A 23,487-nucleotide genomic window follows, 5' to 3' on the forward strand; every position below is an offset into this window, starting at 1 on the left:
ACCACAGCAGAAAGGACATTTATTTAAAAAATACCAGCTTTTCTAAAAAACCAGAACTATTCAGGTTGTGGGTACCGACCACAGCCACGCACAGATTGATGGAGAGCCACGTCTGAGAGAGGGGCTGGATTATTTAGTGAGATTTTTTTTAAAGTCATGGACAGAGCTAGTTTTTAAGAAGTCCCTTGCCATCGTTACCTGCCCGCAGGTGAAAGAAAGAGGAGGAAGCCCAATTCCTTCGCAATCATAAAAATGACATATTGATTTAACCTGTTTTTTGACACATAACTGGAATCTTCCCAGACTAAACAGAGCCCTTCAAGCACGCTGTGCCGGAGATCTTCAGCACAGCAGGCAAAATAAGACAACTCTCTTGGCAACCTGCTAATGCAATACCCAGTGAAGCTGAAAACCTTTTTAACGGTTACTGGGAGGAATATCCCCAGGAAACGCCCGGAAAGACTTTGCTACCTCCAAGTTAGGAGGTAACTTTGCCGACGGACTGCAATTCACCTGGAGTGCAAATCCGCGTGTCAGGGGCAGGCTAAATACCTGAGCTAGCATGGGTGCTCAGAGCTCCCCCTGCAGCAGCTGGGAAATAAGGATAAAAAAAAAGAGTAAATTAACCTACCCAGAGCTCTGTGATGCCACAGCCAGGTCACTCTTAATATTTCCAATTCAGTTAAAGGAACTGAAGTATCTTTGCACCACATTGCACCTGCCCCGCAAAGCTTACCGTCCATTCAGGAAAGAATTAAACCCTTATTTAAAGCCTACAGAAATTACCGTACACTCCCAGTTAAGCACACAAGTACTGTTTGTCATGGAAATATGAGGTCTTTGTGTTAGCCATTTATCAAAGCAGCCTCGAGTACTGAACACAGACCAATAAAATCGAGGGATCCTCCACGTATTAGAGCAATCCTGGCAACCACCGCTTTGGAAGATTTAAGCAGGGTTGGAGGGGTACGTAGGATTTGTCCTGCCTTCCTCTGCTTGGGCAAACCGCAGCTGGAACAGAGAGCTGTTACCTGTGATTCCCAGCCCCTCCAGATATAGCTGTGTTTGGATCAAGCATTACAGAAAATACCGGGTAACTGCGTCCTGGCAGCATGCAAAAATAAATTACATCCACTGGAGGCGTGGAACAGATGGAGAATGGTGTATGAACAGAGAATAATTCCTGGAATTCTGCAGGCTTACTTTCCTTGCTGTGCACAACTCAGGCCAGGCTCACGCTCGGAGGAAGGGCAGAGCTGACCCTCTTCCCTCTCCCCTCCCTGGCTGCACAGAACAGAATATCCCATCGCTCTGGGAAGCGCTGGGATGGCCTGATGCTTTGCAAGCTTTTGCGTTGCCCACTCTCGCTGCTTCACCTTTCCCGGAGGCGTCAGAGTCACCGCGCCGTCAGCAATCCTCAGGGCTATTTTTGGCAAATCTGAGGCTGGGCTGTTTAATTTTGCAACCACTGAAGCACACCGTACCTTTGTTTCGGTGTCTGCAAAATCCAGCTAATAATAAGCACCTCTGTAAGATAACCTGAACAGCTCACATGAGGGGCAGAAACTATTTTTATCCATGCAGAAAGACGCTGCGGGGAGAATGAAGTTTCATTTTGCTGCAGGCTCTGCACGCACTCAGCAGTAGATGCCTTTTTTTTTTTGCGCCAAGTCTTTACAGACACACTCTGAATTCTCTGAAATTTAACTTATTTACTTTTTTAACCATTTAGATGAGCGCAGCAGTTTCAGCCTCCACAGCGAATGATGGTCAGCACTGTGCACACAGAACATAACACATCGTGCTGCAGACAAGCAGGAACAGGGGCGCTTGGTCCCTGGATCCAGCAGTAGATCACCGGCACCGAAAGCCACTGGTGAATGTTAAGCATGGCTACAGGAGATCATGCAGCATAATCGCATTGCTCAAGTAATTGGGTGATCAGGAAAAAAAGAAGAGTAGAAACACAAATAAATTTAATTACCTGGAACTTACTTTCAACACAACAGGCAGCAAAGCCCAATTGGCAGAGCAGCACTAATGCAGAGCTTGTACCGAGGTGAATGAATTGTGTAATTAACCAGGCTCACGGCAATTTAAACCAAGGTCACCATCTCCAGCTGTTTTACTGGGAGCTGTCAAAAAGTGCTTTTTGGATTAAGTCTTACAGAACGACGTTGCAAAAATGCCCAGATGCATCAGCTGATAACACAGTCCTCATTTGCAACCCACAACCCTTGGGACACAGCAATATTTTCTTTCTCTTCTGCAGAAAAGCCATCGGTTTCTCTATCCTAACCTGTTTTCTCTTTACACAGAGGTTAGATGACACTACACTTTCATTCCCAGAGCTAATGGAATTCAAACCTAGCTTCCCCATCTCATACGACTTCATATATTTTATTACACTCAAAGCCAGGATAACGTATAGATACTTCAAGACTATTGTATTTTGGCTCTGTAGGAATGTTTTGTTTTGGAAAGGCTCAAGCATTTTTAATTTCATCATTGCAGCCATTGCATTAGTTAGAACGATGAAGTACAGAGGCAATACCTCAGCCTTGTTCAGCTGATTTCCCAGTTAAAATGTTGATGGCCTGGACACGTTCTAGTAAAACGCTTCCATTATTTCATATCAGAATTTAGGCAACTTAAAAATATCCACTTACACAGTTCTCAACTAGCTGTATCAAAAATCCCCGCCTTCCATAAAACAGGATAAAGCCATAGTAAAGGCAAATACCTTGCTTAATGCCTTTCATTCCACTTTTCTTTTAACAATGCATGGCCATCAAAATTGCCTCAAAGACCTCCAAAGAAAGAAAGGATAACCAATTCATGTTTGTAGCTGCAAATCTAATCACATGCATGTTTTCAGTTCATTATTTTCGTGTCATAAAAATAAGATGGTTGCTTTCAATTTGAAGGAATTATTATATCCTTACACTGTGCTATTCATGAACATTAATTGACAAAACCAAATTTGTCCATCAGGAGTGCAGATGAACACTACCCATAATTTAATCAGGAGTAAATCAGCTGGCAAGTGGTTCATACACAGATGCTGTAATAATTGAGTCTCTCCATTGAGATGACAGGGAACAATTTGTATTTAATTTATGCAAAGAAAAATATTTTCAGTATTTTCTTTCTGTTTTCTGTTGTCGAGGGTTTTTTGGCAGATACTTGATGGCGTACGGCAGTCCTAACCTTCTGGAAAAGCTTTTCCTCTCAGTTTGAAGAATAAACCCCTCCTGCTGTGTATTATATATATAGATGTGGGTACGTATACATAGTTTCATACTTATTAGTATGCCCACAGTCGCTGCCCCCTCCTCCCTCCAGTGGCTACCCTGCGCCGGTCTGGTTTTAAGCAGATGAACCACGTCTGCGTGGATTCGCCCGGCACAAGGGGCTCTCCCACGGGGCAGAAGTGACAGAGGAGTTACCTGGCCGCGGTGGGGGTGGGAAGCAGACCCACAGCACTGGGCATCTTGCTCAGCTCCCGGCTGCTGTGACCTGTTTCATCAGATCCCAGAAGTCCAGAGTACGACTTTGGGGAGTATAGCACCAGATCCATCATTGGAAATGTGGATTTGGCTGCAGTCTAAGTCCAGCTTTCCCCACTTCTTTAATACCCAGACACCTTACATTCCTGTTTTTGGAAAATACCGTTTTTCTCCCCTCTTCCAAGCAGGTAAAATCCATCAACCTCAGGACACGATCTACTGTTTGGCCATTAGAAACAGCTAAGCTCTGCTGGAAGAGACCCCTGACCCATCATCTCAGCCACGCACTGCAATTCCCATGAGCTTTTCAACTCTGGAAAAAAAACCAAACTAGGAAAACCACTCGCAGATAACAAACCCTCCAATCTGTTATACACCAGTTTGCTCACCGAAACGCAGTCTCCATTGATTTCTCATGCACTTCACATTAATATTTCTAGAGTATTAGCTAGTCATCGTCTTTTGTGCCCCTGCCCTTTGGAGCCCTGTGCAGCACCCCTGGGTCACCTGCGGCTTCCCGAGCAAGTAGCAACGGCACAATATTTGTGTGATTAAAAGGAGAACATTGTAAAGCAATAAAAGGTATAAACAGCAAGTGAACTCCATCCACAAGGCACTGATCACTGTTTTCCTCCTGGGGAGCAGAGCGCTACCTAACAAAGTGAAGAGAGAGATAAATGTCACTTTTTTTTATCCCTAGTAACAGCTCATTCCACTGGGCGGAAAAGAAAAATATTAGTGATCTTCCCATTTCATTCCCGTGGCCCCTTAATCTATTCAGCTCAGGCAGGAGCACGTCATCTGTCAAGGAGGATTTTTACTTATTGCTTTTCTGGGAAGAGGTAAATGACTTTTCCTCCTAGCGCTGGAGCTGGCCCCGGAGAGAATCAGATTATCCTGTTCTCCCTTAAAACACAAAACTCAGAGGGCTTTTGGAGTAGTTTGTTTCTGATACATTTCTTGTCATCTCAGAAAAATAGGGGTTTGGTTTTGATAAAAATGACACCTCTCTCTGCACCAGCGCACACAAGGTAATTTAGCATGACGATATCACGCACGGAAAGTTGGCAGGGATCTCGTCCACACGTTCTCAAGCACCATAGTGATGAGCACAGAGATTTATGCCGGTTGCTTTCAAGCTGCTGAAGCCCGCCATAATACCAGGACGTAAACCCGGATGATAGCTCCACCCCGAGGGAACAGAAACCTCCAAGAGCAGGCAGATTTAGTTAAAGGAAAAAAGCAACATTCCCACCCTTACCATTGAATTTCTACGAAATAACAGTCAGGCCCTAATTTTGTAATGCTGCAGTAAACAGTTTTCTATTCCAGGTTTCTGCAGGGCTGGCCAGCAGTCTGACAGCTTCTGGTGCCTGCATTGAGCATCACAAGTCTGTCGCCCAGGAGGACCAGACTCTTGGGCATCGCTGAATTCATCTCACATCACTCACCTGATACCTGCTCCTGCTCCTCATTTCCCCAAAACTAGGAAATCTGCTCTTGCACAGACCTAACCTGCGGCACGCTAATTAACCAAGACTGTTGCAATCATCTTTGCAAACAAAGTCTCTTTGCTACGCATCATCTTCTCACGGGAGAGCAAATGAAACAACTTGTTACCATGAAAAATTTATTACTGACTAATGCACGTAGGAAACCTAATGCTCTAAGTACCAAGGAACATGTTTCCAGCCCTGATTCCGTGCGGTCTCAAACCAACCGATCCAAGCAAATTTTATGCTGACTGTTTTCTCTTGTTGTCCATGGGAGGAAAGAAGAGCTGTCACAAAAGCTTTGCTCAAACGCTCTTGTAGCTGGAGCCTGAGCTCGCTGAAGTGTTGTACTTAAGGAAACCCAGGACCAGAAAGGATCGCAGCTTTGATGTGGACCTGTTAAATCATCTTTCACCGTACACATGTGGCAGAAAATAAGAGGGGGACACGGCTCCCTAAGCGCCTGATGGGCACTGTTAACCTCAGCTTTGGGGAAGAAGGTGAAACCGTATTACCTGTGCCCCGTTCCAGCTCCAGGTAAAAGGTTTGAAACCAGATCCTGTTTGGTTGGTGTTTAATTAAATCATGGAAAAATGCACAAGGGACTAAGGATAAAAAAATGTAACAGCACAGATGGTAAACGTTCATCTCCTCGGCCTCATTTTGAAAGGTCAGATTGCCTTCAACACCTTATGAGGGGCAGAGATTTTCCCATAAATTCTTCCCCAATTGCCCGACGCATGCTTTACATCAGCAATGATATTAGTAAAGTTTTCTTAACAAAGGACTTGGCTATAAAGGAGTTATTAGGCAGAGAAATGTCCCACATGGAAATGCAGTAAGTTACAGACAAGCATCGATCCGTGGTTTTATTTAAAAAAAAAAAAAAAAAAAACAAACAAAACCCTCCCTGCTCTGCTGTGACTCTGCTCCTTTATTAAGCTGTCAGTGCCGGGTTTCCCTCAGACCTCAGCTGCACACTAGAAAATCCGTCTGCTCTGTGACTCTGCTTCCTTTCTCATCAGGCACTGCCTTGCTGTCAACTCAACGCCTTATAATCACTGAAAAGCAAGTCAGTGCACCTATAGCGTCCGACGCAACAAATAGAGGCGTTTCCTTGAGGAAATGTTCAAGGAAACATTTGACGTTTCAAATTTGTTCCAGGAAAATTTGCTGCCTTCTCCAGTAAAAAAAAAAATGAACACAAACAGCATCAAGGGCTAAATTACTCCTCGGCTGGAGCATCCATACGAACAGCGATACCTTCGCTACCCTCCGAGGTGCTTCACTTTCGACTCTGAACCCTGCTCGCAGTTTCTCCACTCATTGCTGACACCGTTGAAAACTCCTTTTGCTACCGGCGTTTTTCTGGTGCAAAGCAGCGAGGGGGGTGGGAGTCGTTTCCCCAAGGGGAGGTGAAAACGTTCATCTGCAAGGAAAGGAAAACTTGGAAACGGCTTGGGAGAGGAGCACGGTTCGGGCCCCCCAGAGGCTGTTTGCTCCTTAGGCTCATCGCAGCCTGAGGTGGGAGACGTGTTGCCCATCACGTTCTGCCATGAGAGCGCCGCTACTTCGTATCACGGCCATAAGCTTTGCCCAGGTACCGTTCAATGTCAAGTACGCTTCTTTCCTCTCCCATTTACCTACTCAGAGAAGCACCTTGCTGTTGCAGAGGAGGTGCTAAAGGAAACATTGCTGTATTTTGAGGCCTTAAGATAAAGTTCTGCTCAAGTTCTGCTCCACAGAAAAAAAAGAAAACCTTAGAGTGACAGGATATCTCCGTACAAACGGATCCACGAATGCAATCTATAATTCGTCAGAGCCCTAGGTTTGGTTCACAGTTCAAGGCACATTTTTATTCACATTCAACACACATCAGATTTGCACTCTTTGCTCCAAGGAGCCCCGTTCCCCAGGAAAACATCATCCAAATCAGAGGGTACATAGCAGATTTTTTTTTTAAATGCTGTTTTGTTTGTTTTAAAACCATATTCAGGCACCAGACAAAGGAATCTTTTGTTGCATATTCAATGTTTTGTTTGCAATAAGGTGCTAGACCGGATGAGATTCCAGGGATTTCATGCTGCAGGACAAATATATTGCACAGGTAATGCTGCATCTCTCTTTCCTCACATTTCTCTCAAGAAGAACCAGATCAAGAGCTAAACTACAAATCTAGGGGGGAAAGGCAAAAGCTTTGAGCCACATTACATTGATTTCCATAGAACTCCTGTGAACTTTGCATCATGTCCTTAATTTTCTACTTGGTAGCCAAACAAAACTCACATCCATTTGTGGAGCAACCATCAGAGTGGGATACAAAATACACATAATGGATAACATGTATGTAATTGAAAGACAATATGTGAAAGTTTCAGTGCAACATCTTAAAGTCTGGATGATTTTCAAATTACTTAAGCCTTCGTGTTCATTCTGGTCACATCTTGAACCGAGTTCCTTATTTCGTAACCAATGGAAAATTAACTGGCAAGATATAAAAAAAAATGGGAGCCTAACAAATCAGCAGCGTCTGTGAGCCAAAGAATTAATGGAAAATGACAATTAATCTAATGGAGCAGTGAGTCAGAGAATAATACATGGCGATAAGTGCAGAAAACTGCATTATGCCAAACAAGTTGCTTGGAAATTGCCCGCGTATAAAGAAAGTGATTTCTCTGCTAAGCCTAATTCTTCAAGAGAGCCCTCAACTCTTCTTGAGATCAGGTCTCGCTCCATATATTCAATACTTCAAGGGAGGACAGGGGGAAAATACCCTTCAAATTCTCAGTCTCACTCATTTTTAAGTTTGGTAGTGCCAATCATAAATCTTTCAGATTTTTATTTTTAATGCAGAAACTGTCAAATGGAAAAAACCTAGAGTTTCATTTTGGTTTTAGCAAAATTCATAGCAAGAGTCTGTGCCAGATTCCAATCCATGCTTCAAACAAGAAAGATCCTCCAGCATTGCCTGGTGGACAGGACTTTCAGCTGAGATCGGGAAGGTTTAGGACTGGGTTATGAAGCCAGCCTCTTTCTCAACTACTCCTTTTGGAAATCATCAGCCTTGTGGTTAGGTTGGACCAGATGAAAACCCCACCAACCTGCACGGCTTGCCCATGAAACAAAAACCTTATTCTCTGAGCAATCCTAGATAGGAATTACAGTCCCTCTGTTGAAATTACTCTCTCTTGAAAGGTGACCGTGCCCCCAGCCGACACTGACAGATCTTTTGGGCATCAGGCAAATTTAATGCCTGCAACAGCAAGGACTTACTGCCTTGGGAAACTGGAGCTTTGTCAGTGAACTCCCAAACCAGCGAGTTAAGCCAGCTGCAGTCTTCTGATCTGCACAAGTCCCTGCGCTCAGTGCAAATAAAAAACCCCAGGTAACTGCAAGCAACACATCCCAGCAAACAAACTCATCGAGGCATAGTAAGCATGGTAAGGTAAGCGGCAACAGTAGGGTAGAATAGGAAGATAGTAAGCTAATTTTCAAAAGAGCATCCTACGCAATGTACCAGTAAGCGGTGCTTCAGAGTTTAAATAAAGTTTTAGTACTTGTGCAAAGGGCAAGAGAGCTTTGGAGCAGGGCTCCCATATGACAACGTACTCTTTAGACTAATATTGTGATTACCGTAGTACTTCCTAGGGTATTATGCAAATCTACAAAAACTATGCATGAATAATCAGCCAATTATGCAGAATCAGCTGCACAACAAAACTTTTCCAGTCTTCCATCAAATGGGAAAACGTGCAGCTGGCAGGAGAAAAGTTAACTTTCAAAACATTCAGTGTTGGTTTTTCAGAGCAAGTTACTGAAGCGCAGCATGAGGCGAGAGGGGACACACATTTGCAACAGGGTGCCACACTCTGTCCCCCGAGGACAGGTACTGATACACAAAACCTAAGGCGCATTCTGCAGGCAAAGCCCAGGTCTTCTCACAGGTGCTTTGGAGGAAAAGAGTCCTTATAACAAAGGCAGAAGCTATAGAAAACATGACGTCCTTCCAGGTGGCACATGAAAGTTCTGCTGTCAAGTCTGTGATTTATTTAGAGTTCGGCATTTCTCCAAGCACATAGTTTGACATTTAATTAAGGCCAGGACCTTTATCATTCAAGCATATCACAGCGTTGTTAAAAAAGCCCAAATGTCACCAGCGACAGTGGTGTGGTACTGGGTGTCTACAAGCCTTGCTCATGAAATTTGGACTGTACAGGTCAGAAGTTGACCCCACAGAGCTCCTCAGAAATTCTCATTGCAAAAGAATCGCAGGGGGCAAGATCTGGTTTTATGCTTTGTAAAGGCACTTGCACAGCCCTACACGAGGTAGAGCCCTTTTATGGCTCTATCCCAAACGTCATTTGTTCAGTGGCATAGGACATAGCTAAGTAACTGGAGCTTGGTGTCCCAAACCTGTACCCACTCCTGTTTCCTTAGGGCATCCTTCCTGCCCTCATTAAAACCCCGGAGTACAGTGACAGCTTGGGTAGCCAAGTTTTGCAAGGCCCTCTGAACACAGCCATATCCATGAACACATCAGCTGAAGTTCTGCTCTCAGGGATACTGAGTATATATTGTTATTGCCCTGTGAGCAGAAAGCTCGCACAGATGAAAATCACACGCACGCATAATCTACTCATTTGCTTTGAATGTCAGTGATGTTCAGGGCAGCCATCCTTACATCGCACTTCACCTTGTACCCGAGAAGACATCTAGAAAATCCTACAAAAATGATCCATCAGAAGGAAGAAAATCTTAATGTTGAGTTACTGAGGTGGGATTCAAAAGCCCTAGATTCACAGGCTTCCTCTCTGGCATTTCCCCATAAGAAAGGGAGAGGAAAAACAAACAAAACTAAAATTACCACCTGTGTTTTCCCACCTGGTTGGTCTTACTCATTTGGAAAACAAAATGCTCACTCAGGACTGGGGCTTCCTCACACATCTCTTCTTTGTGTAACATCTGATATAACAGATCCACAGCCTTTGGACTGATCCCAGGCCATATAATACAAGAGATTAATACCAAACCCTCTTGAAAAACTGCCCGACATTTCCTTGGGGGCAGCAGCATGATCACAGGCTTGATTAACTGAGTAGTTGTCAGCTAACGAGCCATCCTCCTAGCTCAACCTGTGAAAGTACTATGAGACGCACAACATAAGTCACACAGAGATCTGCAACCAAACCCTAATATATAATATTTTGGATCTCACCCTGTAAATAAAAACACTACAATCCAAACATCATTAGTTACAGAATTGGCTGGGGAGAAGAGAGAGAAAAGAGGAGAGAGAAAGAGGGGATGGGACACTTTGGAGAACATATTTGCTAAGATATATGCACCATCACAGACAGCAATAAGAAAGTACCGGTAGGTCCAAGGAAAATGAGCACTGGAAATTCAGAGCAAGTGTTTTTTACGGTATCAGTGCAAAACCCCAGGCTTTCTCCACAGCCATAAGTAAATAAATACATCCATCCTCAGAGCTACCTGTAAGCAGGGATAGGAAAAGAGGGCGAGTCGTGTAAAATTCATTATGCCAATCTATTAGTCTTGTGAATTCAGGTACGAAGGAGGATGCTAGTGCAAAGCTCTGGGGCACTTAACGGACCGGTACTTCAGAGCAGCCTTGCGGAGCAAGTAACGAAAAGCAAGAGGCAAAAATAGAAAATTTGGGTGTAGTTGTGTTACACAGTCCCTCTTTAATACCAAAAGGTGCAGGTGACGGATAATCAGGCCCATCCTATAGATGTAACAAATGTGTGAAAACAACTGGGAAAAGAAACAGAGCTTCCAGGTGCTACGGTAACACAAACAGCCAGAAAAAGCAAAGGAAAAAACCCAAACACTTTATCCTTCATAGAACTGAATACCAAAGCAGAGATCCACACACCTAGAGATGCTCTACAGAGTCTCTGTTGTTGCTCTGCAACAGTCACCCTCCAAAACAGCAAATCAACCTCCAGTTTGAATGTCATTATTTTGAAATTGGAAAACCTGCTATCCATGTTGTGTACACATCTAAACACGATGGTAACTTCCACCGTCAGGCAAAAGGCAGCTTGTTCCAGTCTACATTAAACCCAAAACACGCAATCATCCCAACCCTTGCCTCGTATCTGTAACTATTTGGCCACAAAGCTTTTAAGTGGTTTTGGGAGAAGTTGAGGCAGGTGCACAAATGCCACAGGGGTCTCTCCAACTTTCCCTTTGGAAAACACCAGGTTTTGGGAAGAATTTGGGAAACAGGGGGGGAAGAGATTAAGGACACTGCAAACCAGGAGGTGAGATGTAGGATAATGAGGTTGTACACGCGTGCGTTCCCCTCTTACCTGCTTCCATCAGCTGGCACTGCTGCCCGAAAACTTGGGAGAAGGTAACAGGGCCTGCTGCAGAGCTGGAGGTCACCGGAGAGGAGTCCATAGCTCTCTTCGGGTCCTTTGTGTTAGTCATGGGGCAGAGCCCAGCAGCTGTGAGAAGCCTCCTGTCCCCCCACAGATCCTCAGCGGGCAGGAGGACACCCCCGCTGAGCAACGGTGCCTCTTCCCGAGCCCAGAGGATGCTCCTTTCTCTCTTCTCAAGGGAGAGTAACAGCACGCGCGTTTTCAGTTGAGCGTCACTGATATTTTCATCGAGACCTGTCTCTGCCTCTTCCAGGAGTTTTGTGGTGTGTCCCAGGCAGGTCTGGTGGCCTCAGGCACAAATTAGCATTCAGCAATGAGGGTTGACCCCTCCTGGGGTACCTGCCATAGCTACAGCAAACGTACGAGTCTCTTTTCTTCTCCTCTTGGAACCGAGATGTCTAAACCCAGCAGCTACCTTGTCCATCAGCTTGGGCACATCTCCTCTCGAGGAAACACAGGGAGTTTTCCCCCGTGCGAGGTACCGGGCACCGCCGGGGTGCCGAACCTCCGTCCTTCCAGCCCACCCGCCGGTGCCCGTCCCTCTGCCCACCAGCTGCCGAGGACGCTCGGAGATGCTGGAGCACCAGGAAGATCTCCGCCTCCCTCCGGGGTTTTGAGCCCGAGCTTGGCGTTAGGAAGTTAGAGGAAGGCTTCCAGCTGATGAAGCCGAGAGCGGAGGAGCCCCCCTACCTGCCGCCCCGTCCCCAAGATGGTACCTGCGGCTCCGGGGGCTGCCTGCCTCCCTGCCTCCCTGCCAGACGCCGGCAGCAGCCTGCAGCAGGCAGCCCCGCCAGCTCTCGGCATTAACCCCCCCCCCCCCCCCCGACCCCCCGCGGTTTATTCCTTCCTTACGGCCCTCTCTCCCCTTCCCCCAGCAAAAGAGGCGAGGGGGAGGAGATTGGAGCCGCCGTTAAATAACATTTCCTCTGCCCTGCTGCAGTGTCCCTCCCTCTCCCCCGATGCAGCGCCTGTTCCCGGGAGCTCTTCTGGAGGCACATGGAAGTGCTAACTCAGCCAGGCAGCAGAGAGCCGCTTGCCTTAACCCCCTCACGCCTGCTTGCCGAGATGCTCAAGGGAAAGGGGGAAAGAGGGCGAGGGCTGGTACCCAAACCTGCCTACGGGATGCCCATCGCTTTGCCTCCCGCAGGGCTGCGGTCGCTGCGTTGCTGTAACTCTTTCAGTGTAAATACCAGCCGGGGCTGTTTGCATGGAAGAGGGGCCGAGAGTTAACTCCCAGGAAAGTCTGACACAGCTGATTCATCTTCACGTTAAAAACTCCCTCTGCCAATGCAAGGGGTGCTGACTCCAGGTGCTCTGCATAATGTTGTCCTCTGTGAGTCATCGGTGCTTTCTTTGGGAAGCCTGCTGGGAAGAAAGGTTACACACGGCTAGGAAAACACACACCGTGACCTAGGTGGAAATACAAAACTGCCAGATTATAGCAACAGAAAGCCCAGGGTAGAGCATGCGAGTCACCTGCAGGTAGCCCAAAACCCGGGTGAGGCAGGGTGGTGTTCTTAGCCCCTTTCTGCAGCCAGCTGAGGCAGAGAGAGGCAAAGTGACTTGTCTGGGGACACCTGGAGAAACTTTAGCAGCAGGGAACTGAAGTCACATCTCCTGGTCTGTGCTGCAGGCAGCACAGCTCCTCCGGCAATACCGCTGCACAGGGTGGACGCTCAGCCGGGAACTGGTGTTGCCCAGAAAATCCCATCTTTATCATTTGATTGTATCTACTCCCTCTCTCTGCTAGTCTAAAGAAAATGGTAGATTTCGCACTTTAACAGCTGCTAAACTGATTCTGTACTGTGAAAGCTATCACCTCCCATGAGATTGCTCCTTCCTATAATGATTTAAATGGTTTTAGGCTCAGATCAGCTATGGCAGACTACAGTCCAAACAAACAGAGACATCTTCGCATGTTTGTTTCGCTAAAGACACAGGAACAATTTCTGTCCTCACAAGAAGACAGAGATTTAACTTGACCTTCTCATCTATTAGATGGAGGAAAGCAAAAATTGGGCCAGACGGTCCACATGTCTTCAACATTCAGGTATTTATTCTTGTGGCTGTTTTCTTCCTTCCTGACTCTGTTGCCTGTTTGCTCTCTCTGACCATGCCCAGCTGCCCAGAGCAAACTGTCATTTGGGCAAAGTCTGCTGATATTTGAAGCCTACAAAAGCACGTTCTAAAACTATGCAAAATGTCAGAAAAAGCTGATATAAGAAGAGTGGCGTTTAGTCGGGTGGGAAGGCGTAAGCGAAGGGCAAAGGGACTAGAGTGAGTTCTACTTCCAGCATCACCTCGTGCAACATGCACTGCTGATCATGTACCAGGAAACCCTCCCAGAGCTGCTTGGCAACTCCTCTGCAAAATCCAGCTGCATCCAGCTCTGAAATACTAAAGCATAATTAAAAAAAAAAAGATATATATATACAAGAGGCTACCTGAAAGTCCCTTTCCCCTATTTCCTTAACAAAACTTTTCCAGCTTTTCAAGATTTCAGAGATTTTAATGCTGCAGAGCAATCCACAGATATATTTTTCCTCCTCCCAATTCCATTATGCATTAGGAGAGTGAATTGAAAGTTCTTGAAAAGCAAAAAGAACCCACCCAAAGGTCTTAGAAAATCTGTATTCCGCAGATGCTAAGGACCCTGTCACTGGTAGGATGGGTACCCTGGGTATAAAAAACCTCCCCAGAGAGGGAATAGAGAAAAGTGGGAAAGTGTTAAAGCCTGTTTGCTATTTGATTTCTGGAGCATGCCTTGTCGCTACAGGGCTGGGGAGACGGCAGTCTCGCCCCCACCTCCTGCTCTCAGGAGCGGGGTTTGATGGTTCTATATGGAGCACTGTGTACAGCACAGCGCGCCGCAGCGGTTACACAACACACTGCGCAGCCACGCTTCATTTAACACCGTTGTTCACAGCTTGCAGCCATTAGATCAAGTCGGTACATGTCCCTAAAAATCAGAAAGCAAGAAAACAAGCCATCTTGTTTGGGCTGGTTTGGGAGCTGTGTACCTGCTCAGCATCAATTACCTTCTCGCCCAGCGAGACGCTGGGAGCAGATCAACAGTGCAGGGGTACACCAGCACCTAATCTTTCCTCTGAACAGCAGGCCAAGGGATGCTCCAGTTTAGCTCAGTACTTTTTGCTCTTAAGAAATGACCCTCTACGAGGTACAGAAATTTTCCTATGACATTTTCCACTTATTTCCCTGCAGCTCACCTGAATGTTACTCACGCAGCTGACAACTGCATTGCTGTGCCTAGTCCCATGCAGGATCCAATCCCAGATTTCCTCCTCTGGGCTTCTGTGCTTACCACAACAATCTGAGGTTTATTTAATATGTACAAGGTTCCTTAAGGTCCCCCCCCATTCTGCAGGTGTCACTGCTAACCCCATCAGCTTCAGGGATTGACTTCACATGGAAAATAACTACTAATAAACCAGATAGATAACCTGACTCAAAGCTTATCTTTTTAGGTGAAAAGGAAAAATATTAGGGTTAGGAATAACGTGACCCTTGTTAAGACACTGGAGCTCAATTTAAGAGGTGCTGTGCTTGCACGCAGTGAATGAAACATGTGCAGGTGCTGCACTGGCAGCGCGGGAGGAACGCGAAAGGGAGAGGGTCAATCCCTACCCATTAGTAAGTGGGAGCTTGTTCTGCTCTTCCGCTTCCTAACACAAGCTGTGCGCTCAACTGGGAAGTTTCAGCTTCGTTTAAGCTTAATGAGACATAAAAACAATGGCAGCATTCTCAAATAGGTATGAAAAGACTTCCGCTGGCAAAAAAGCCAACCAGGTAACTTGATTACCTCTGCCAGCCCTTCTCAAAACACCAAGCGTTTCCTTCTGTTGCACTCTGCCAGTGCCTGCAGGGCTTGCCAGACCCGAGGTATCTGTCTGGCAGCCTGGTTAATGGGAAATCCCGTACACGGCAAAGAGCATCTATCGGTACAGCACTCCGATAGCTGCCCTGTGGCCACCAAAAGGGAACACAAAAGATGTCCAGTGACTGTGACCGCCTCGGACTGAGCTCTCACGGGCAGTTTTGCTCTGATGGACCTTCACTTTCTCCATGGGAGTTCCGTGCAGTCATTAAGGCTTTCGGACGATCACTGGCTCTGAAAGCCTGTGTTTCTGACAGCCATCTCTAGAAATGAAAATTCACTCTCACCTCTGTTTGCCTCCTGTGAGCTTTGTCACAGATAAAGCCTTAGCCAGCCAAGGGGCAGATTTGGTCTTGTGTGCCTTTCGATTACCAAGAAGAAGAGAGATGCGATCTCAGCTGGGCGCTTGCTGCCTTTTCAAAGGAAAAATTCATGCAAATAACACCGCAGTAGACTTCCAAGTGGTCTACTCCCTTCATCTCAGATCTGCCAGACTGCCACGTGACATCCCTTCTTTGAAGAGCCTCGTTCCACCCCAGGTTCCTGGTCAGAGACAATATGATTATAATATTTCTGCTTAGCAACGGAGTTCATTGATGGAGCCAAACAGATTTGTTCATCAGGAAATTTCCTCTGACGCAGTAACACAAACAGCTTAACACCGCAGCCGAGTCACCATCAAATCACCAAGTGCAATGAAAAGTCCATTAGCACTCGTTCTGGAACGACTAACGTCTTTGCTGACAAGTCTCCCCATGTCATTTTGTGAGGATGTAGCAACTCATTTCCTCCACACTGACGACCAGTTGGTCTGACAGGCAGTTCAGAAGTCCTGAAATGCAAAGGGAGTGGTTTTGTGCACCTCCAGCACTCAGTCCACAGTGACAGCAGCAGAGAAGCAGTTCACATCAGGACAGAAGAGTCTTGGTAAACGCCAGCTTAATGGATATCTGCTTCTCTTCCACATCGAATTATCTCACTGAACAGACAGCAGTGTGCCACACGAATATGTATGAAAGGGAAAGAAGCTCAGTTAAACTCATCACATCAATAGAACAGGCGTTTCATTACAGTGATATTTAACATTTCTAGAAATACCCTGTGCAAGAAATGGGGGTTATTCACAATGAAGTTCTTAGTAGCAAAGGAGTCTGTAATGGAGGAGGACTCAGGAAAGAACATAGAAAAATTCAGACATTATCCTTAATGAGATGTCATCAGCAACGAATGGTAACAAGTGAGAACTCATTTCTTGTGTGGCAGAAGCCAGTGTTTCACTGTTACAAGGCAGAGACTCTGGAAAAAAACCAACAGATAAGGATTTTTGCATTTGCTTCCAGCACAGCACTGTCATAAGGAGGGCTGGCAAAATCATTGGCTGGATGCATGGGGAAGTATGGATGCAATTATTCCTCCACAGACAACACTACTAAGATCAGTTCTGGAAGCTTTACGCAATTCTGATGCCTGTGTCATGCTAGGAAAATTAGGTATTTTGTAGAACTCAATGAATTTGAAGCAATGCACTCAAGGTTTGGCATCAGAGACAGCAATTAAACATATTTCTCCCTTCCTTCAGATTACATCTCCATCAATTCTTGGCTGAAAGACAATTTTGGTTGGTTGGGTTTTCTTCTTTCAAAAAAATAAAAGTTTGAACGCTACAGAAGAAATGATGTTAAGTGGTGCAGACAGAAGTCCTACTCTAAAAGACTTAGAGAATTCTGCAAGTAGTTTATCAAAAGTAAGGCTGAAGCATGGCTTCATTAATGTATAAATATCCTTGTAGAAAAGAAATACTAACTATGAAAGGACTCTAATCAGTAAGTGCTAGGCACAAAGAGAAGCTGAATTCAGATACAGACGTTATCTACTAGGACAGAGTACTAAAGGAAATAGTCTGGATATTTCACTTCTCAAGGTTAAAGTAAGATGCATTCCTGAATCGATACACCCCAGGTAAATGTTAATCACTGCACTTAACAGAGAAACCAAAGAATGAAGTTCAGGGAGTCCGTCAGTTAAGCACTCTGGCTGTAGGAAGATTCAATGTATAAGAGAGTAAATATGTTGCGTAGATGACAGGATGTGAGTATAATAATGAGCAATATGTTTTATAGTGCAAGCTTTCTGATGTAATGCTGGTCCCCAAACAGTCTATTCCACGGAGCTTCAGCCGGAGGGGTGAGGAGGACATGAGCCTGGAGATAACACCCTCTCGCCTAGTTCTTTGCACAGCCATTGACACTGGCAAAGCAAGGGCAAAAAAAAAAAAAATTATTAAAAAGAAAACCAACCCTGCTAAGCCCTGCTCAAGTCAAGGTGACCCAAAAATTAGCAGAGCACTAAAAGGGGGGGGGGCTATTTGCACTAACATCTCATATCTAAGATAATATTTCCAGAGCAGTCTAATATTTAACAACTGCCTCTTCTTCTTCCAAGGCAGCTGCAAAGCAAGTCATAAAACAAATGCAGCACAGCTTGAAATTCTCTCCTACCCCACAAGCACCTGTCTGTCCCCCTCCTCTTCTTCATTTGAGAATAAATGACGATTGTTCATGATCAGTAGGCCAAAACGTGCTTCTCTGTCAACTTCCCAGGCCAGCTCATCCCTAAACTGAGAGAAATGTCTCTTGCATCAAAAGGCGCAGTGCTATTTCCGTATGCCCTCTGGGGCCCTCGTGGGACCGGGCTGGGAGCATCCACTGTTCACTTCACCCAGGCTGCCAGCCATCAGCCGCAACGATTTCTGAGCAATGACCTTGACTTGATGCAAGCCAACGACCCAGAGGTGAAAGGCTCCATTGCTCGTAAGCCAGGAAAACGTTACTCAGCGGCGCTTGACGTACATTTCTATTTCTACTGTTCTTCCACAGCTGACCCATCTCACATATGAGATGACAAGCTGTCGGGGATCTCAGGTGTGAAGTATTTGTGTCCTCAGTGTCCACGAAGTGTTTTTTTTTCTTGAGCACACACAATACTCTCTATCTCCTATAGCCTTGAAGGACTATTTACAATTGGCACTGGCATCAAAAACTGAAACAGCCTAACTAGTTTTCATAACTGAGATTTTGTGAGGGGATTCTGCCACCGGCAGGGTCGTGTTGTCTGCGTCCTTCTGCCTCCTGGCAGCTGCAAGCAGTGTGATACATACAGTGGTACAGTAAACAGTATTAAGGCAGTAGCTTCGTTATGAGAAGGTTTTTTTCTCCTTACCTGTTTTTGAAGGTAAAAAAGCCACAGCTCTTATAAAAAGGAGTAATTAGTGCTGCTTCACGTGACAGCACAGACAGAGGAAAGAAAGTATGTAGCTATTTAGTTAAAGAATATTTCAGAAGATTCTCATGCAGGGAGAGAATTACAGTTTAGCAAAAACTGATCACTCAAAACAACTGAAACTGAATGCCATTTAATAAAAATCAGGTAGGCTGCAACACTGCAAGAGGAGGTTGACTGACTTAGGCTGCTGCAGGCAAGGCAACAACATGCAGCAGTGACAACAGTGATTTTTTACTAACAGGTCAGATTTATAATGCATAAGGAATCTTCAGATTTTCTGGGGCAAAAGAGCCATTTTTAGCCTATGTGAAATTAATATTAAGACCTATACGTCAGCTGTTCCCAAACCTGTTTGTTCTATCTGCTATTTTTTTAAAGAATGTGGCTCAATTAATGCACCAGTGATGAAGAGCTACCCACCGACCCTCAGCGATTCCCTTACCAAAGTGCCAAGTCCCACAGCCCTGCACAAGGTATAAAATTCCCCCTCGAGGTGTTGTGATGGAGCATATCCTTTAACAGAGATGAACGAAACAGGGAGCATTTCTAGGAAGCGAAAAACCCTCCCACTTCATGCTCAAACTTTCACCTTCCGATAGAGGAAAGCAACCCTTGAAGTTCATCGTATTGCGTTGCTTCCACAATGCTGCAACGCTTCAACAAGAGGTTTGGCTTTGAATGGAGAGTCCAAACTACAAAGGGCTTGCGTGCTGCTTATCCAAGCGCGTAGACCCAGAGTCTGAAGCTCTCAGGAGAGCTCGGTCTGCAGTAATTACTGTCAGCACGCATGGAGCCTGATAGAAATGTCGCCTTGGCCTACCTCCTTCCTCCTCTCCTGCCACCCACCCGAAAAACCCCCAAATCATTCAGCCATTTCAGAGCTAGAATACGTTGGATCTCCATTTTGAAGACTTCCTTTGCTGAAATAATAATAAATATTTCCATGATGCGGTTTGTCACATTAATTTATTGTTGTTCTTTTTCTTTACATGGCGGACAGACAACAGAGCTTCCAGTCTTCCAGAGCAATGTTCAGAACCCAAGCACCAACCAGGTAATACCACATCTCCAGAGTTTATTTTTAATAAACTTCTCAGTATCAGCATTGTCGTGAGCACTGCAGAGCTACCGGTGTCAGCCTCGCAAATTCCTACATGCAAAACCTGAGCTTTTTCCCCACCCTCTCCTTGAATTTTCACAAGAACTTGTGATATTAGTCAAGGGCAAAATTTCACGTTTCATCAGCAGGCACGGGGGAGGTTAAAAATTTGCTGCAAAACTGTGAAATTCTGCCTTGGAAAAAAAAAATGGCATACTTTCCTGAACTTACTGTGAATAAAATATCCTCATCGTTCTAGAGAAATGACACCATTTTGAACTGATTCTTTTTTCTGCAAGAAAAATCAACTCCCCCACCCTCCCAAAAAACCTGCATTTGTTATCTGAGGGAAAATGATGAAGAGTCTGGTGCAACCATGGTTTTTTTCTTGTCAGTGGCGTGGATATTTTTCTGCCACAGCTTAGACTGTAATGGATCCTTCAAATAGACCAGTACAATATAAAGCTGTGTGCTGTGGTCTCTTGGTTGAGTAACACATGTTATAAAACTTTAAAAACGGAGCATTTACAACCAGGGACATAAAGACGTGCTTTTAAAATTGTAAATACATATTTACAGGCTTGTGTGATAAACCAGAATTTCTCTGGGAAAAATGTTCATATATCACAACAATTTACACACTTCTCTCCTTGAGTCTGTCAGTTATTATAGTTAATACCACTCTAAAAAAAGCAGCAAAAATAAATTGCACAAAAGTGACCTCTAATAACCTCATTGGTATGCCTTAAAGGCACTAAACTCAGCAGCATCCGTGCCAGAAACTCTGTACTTAATTTAACTTACTGTTGCTGGAAGTTGAATGGGTCTCAGAAGAACTGATTGTTTAAAGCAGGATTTGGGCTGCATGGCAAGAAAGCTCTTCCTCAGCAACAATCCTCAAGTGACCAGTGAAGATTTATACAGTAAGCGTGATCTTTGACAAAATGCCTAACAGCTGCACCGGGAAAATCAAGGGCATATTGTGCTGGTGCTTTAAGACAGAGTATATTGGAGCTGGGTTTTATTAGCACTGTATATTAATTTTTCAAATGATCTTGATGCTGTCCAGACACACAGGAAGATAATTCCTGTTGGAAAGAATAGGGTTTACCATACTAATACTAGATGATGAGAGGAAGGAGAAAATGGGGAGAGAGAATAAAAAGAAAGATAACGTGCAAAACTAAAGTGAGCCAAACTGATTAGAGAGCTGTATGTGCACACCAGCTTCTTTGAGATATACATAAGACCAGGAAACTTAATTTCTGTGCTATTTGACCAAGATCTACCAAGCTGCCTAGCAGATTTGGATACTCACTTCCGACTCGTTTTAAAGAATAATGAGAATCTCAGTCTTCCAAGGCTGCTATGAAAAATTTCAGCCTTCATTTGGAATTAGTACATCACATATTTCAAGAGGAAATTATTGCTAGCAAAAAGCTCAAGAGGGGACAAATCCTAGAGGCTCTCCACTCTAGGAAAGAGACAGAGCAGCCAGCAACGGCATAAGCTCTCCCCACGAAGCCTGCATCTCATCGGTCTCACAGTCTTGAACTGGAAGCATCACTTCCAACATGGGAGGGGATGTAGCTTTTTATGGCTCTTCTAGTTCTCAGCATCTCAGCCTTCCCCCAAACCACAATTGCACTTAGAAAGCCTCCAACAGGGGTTTATCCAAAAAATCTGTAGCTAGATAATACAAGATCCTGAAGACCTTTTCTTTCCGACTCAAACAACATATAGCTAAAACATTTCTATGGTGAACAAAACCGATGTTTTTAGTTTAAAGCTTTTGTATTCATTTTGAACAATTTGATTTTCATCAAAACTATAAAAAAATTAACTGTTTTCAGCAATTTCATACATATATATATTAATATATATGTCATATATATATGTAGATATATATAAAATTGATCCTTTTTTTGACTTTTTCAGGGCGGTGGGAAGGAGTATCAACCGGGCACTTGTTTTTTCTCAACTAATGTGTGCATACACAGATGTGTGCTTATCTGTGTGGAGTGCAAAGACAAGGAGAGGAATAAATTGACCGAAATAAGGGGGAAATAGGGCTATCGACCCCCTTGGCATCCTTGAAAAATCCCAAACCTGGACGCTACAATAGCAGGGATCCTGCAAAAACTTGTCTTGACAGAAGGAACCCTTCATCTTGGAGGTGAAATCTGCAGGGGCCCAGAGAAGCACCCCTGCCAGATCATGCACCAATGTGTGATTGTCACCATTTTGGAGCAGGCAAGAGGTAAGAGACCTTTTTGCGCTGCATCTTACCAACTGACCTGTATGTTTCTGCAACTTGTCTTTACTGGTTGCCAGCTACCTTCATGGATGCCCTCTCCACAGGACCATTGAAACTAAACATGCTTGTATCGAGAGTCACAAACACAAGCTCAGTATTTAAGGAAAAGCGTTGCTTGATACTGCACAGCAACATGCGTGTTTGATACTCTGACTAAAGAAATAAATCCTGACTGTAACACGAGTACCAGGCTGCCAACAAATGTAATGGCAGCTTTTGAGAAATGGATGCTTGTCCCTTTATAAAACTGGGCCATCAGTGCATTTCACAGAGATCACTTAACAGGTGGTCTTCCAAAAAAGTGTGGGTCCTGACGCACCCCGAAAGCAATGGCATCATGCCTGTTAAAGCTAATGGTACAAAGTCAAGAGACTGGGGTACCCACAGACTTCAGATGTGGAAACCTCAGCAAAACCTACCACTCCCTTCAGTGGATTTTTGTGGGATGCCCAGTTCTTTACCCGTTAGGATGTAAAGTAGAAACTAAAATGATGTAACAGTCTTTTCAGAATTTAATTGCATAGTATGTTAAACCCCTCTGTGTTCTACCAGAAAGAGGAGACTCATCCAGACCCATCAACCCTCTGAACACGGTTAATCTGCCTGCAAATGTCTGAACATTCCTCCATGCTATTCCACTGGCTGTTGATGCGTGGACTCCACGCGGCAGGGGACCCCGAGATCACCCTCTCACCAGCATCCACAGTTCATCACTCTCTGGAGAAGGCAGGAGCCCTGCTCTGCGCTCTCTCCCTCTCCCTCTGGAAGGAAGGACAATATGACAGAAGCACGCCATTGCTTCCAGCAGAAGAAACCGCTGTCCCTGTTATCTGCGGAGGAACCGGTCTCACCTCATCTGAGAAAAAGCAGGAGAGGATAATGCTTGAGGATTAATTCACCTCACCTTTTCCAGTCAAAAGTTCCTAGTACCTGCAAATACACAGAGAGTTGCATTTAATCAGAGTCAGCTTTAAGATTAAGCAGTCAGAGTAACTGCCCCGTTACCTGGAAGCAGGACAAGTCGTTCAGCGAGTGCTGCGCAGGAAAGAGATGCCCATGATTTAACTTTTGCTTGGGTTTCCCACAGCTAAATGGTCTATGCCACAGTTAGGGATGTTAACATTTCATTAGCAACCATTCCCTTTATTCAGGAGGTAGTAAACTTCAGAATTTTACTAACTTTACCCCCAAATGTTATTTTTTGAATATAGTTAACAAAGAACAAATTTCAGGCTGCAGTGTCTTGATTTTGTTGGCACTCATTCTCACCTTTACCTTTATACAGATAAGCATAATGTTCCTTAGCTATTACATCAGTATAAAGGAGGCGATTATCTGCATGTTACAGGTGGGGAAAAGAAGGAGCAGAAGACAGTGTCTTGTTTAAAGTCAACCAACAGGAAATCCGTTCAGCTTCACCGATAACACTGGACCAGATCATTAATTTGTCCAAGCCCATATACCTTCATTACACCAGTTTATCTC

General features: G+C 44.8%; 2 protein-coding genes across 4 annotated transcripts in view; both read right to left on the reverse strand.

Moving 5' to 3' along the window:
• The window catches only part of KAZN (kazrin, periplakin interacting protein), a 246,363-nt gene that overhangs the window by 222,143 nt on the left and 733 nt on the right, over positions 1 to 23,487 (reverse strand). The window contains exon 1 of one of the 2 annotated variants that reach the window (XM_076355909.1): positions 11,338 to 12,154. The exons of the other annotated variant lie outside the window; for it this stretch is intronic. Coding sequence (XP_076212024.1) covers positions 11,338 to 11,458 — 121 coding nt within the window. The 5' untranslated portion in view covers positions 11,459 to 12,154. Of the gene's footprint in view, positions 1 to 11,337; positions 12,155 to 23,487 lie in introns of those variants that run through there. 2 annotated transcript variants of the gene reach the window in all.
• PRDM2 (PR/SET domain 2) overlaps positions 19,534 to 23,487 on the reverse strand; it is a 74,256-nt gene continuing 70,302 nt past the window's right edge. The window contains exon 10 of one of the 2 annotated variants that reach the window (XM_076355907.1): positions 19,534 to 22,858. The gene's annotated coding sequence lies outside the window, so the exon portion shown is untranslated. Of the gene's footprint in view, positions 22,933 to 23,487 lie in introns of both variants that reach the window. The other variant, XM_076355906.1, reaches the window with a different exon arrangement.

Source organism: Aptenodytes patagonicus, chromosome 19, assembly GCF_965638725.1.
Source record: "Aptenodytes patagonicus chromosome 19, bAptPat1.pri.cur, whole genome shotgun sequence".
Classification (NCBI taxonomy): domain Eukaryota; kingdom Metazoa; phylum Chordata; class Aves; order Sphenisciformes; family Spheniscidae; genus Aptenodytes; species Aptenodytes patagonicus.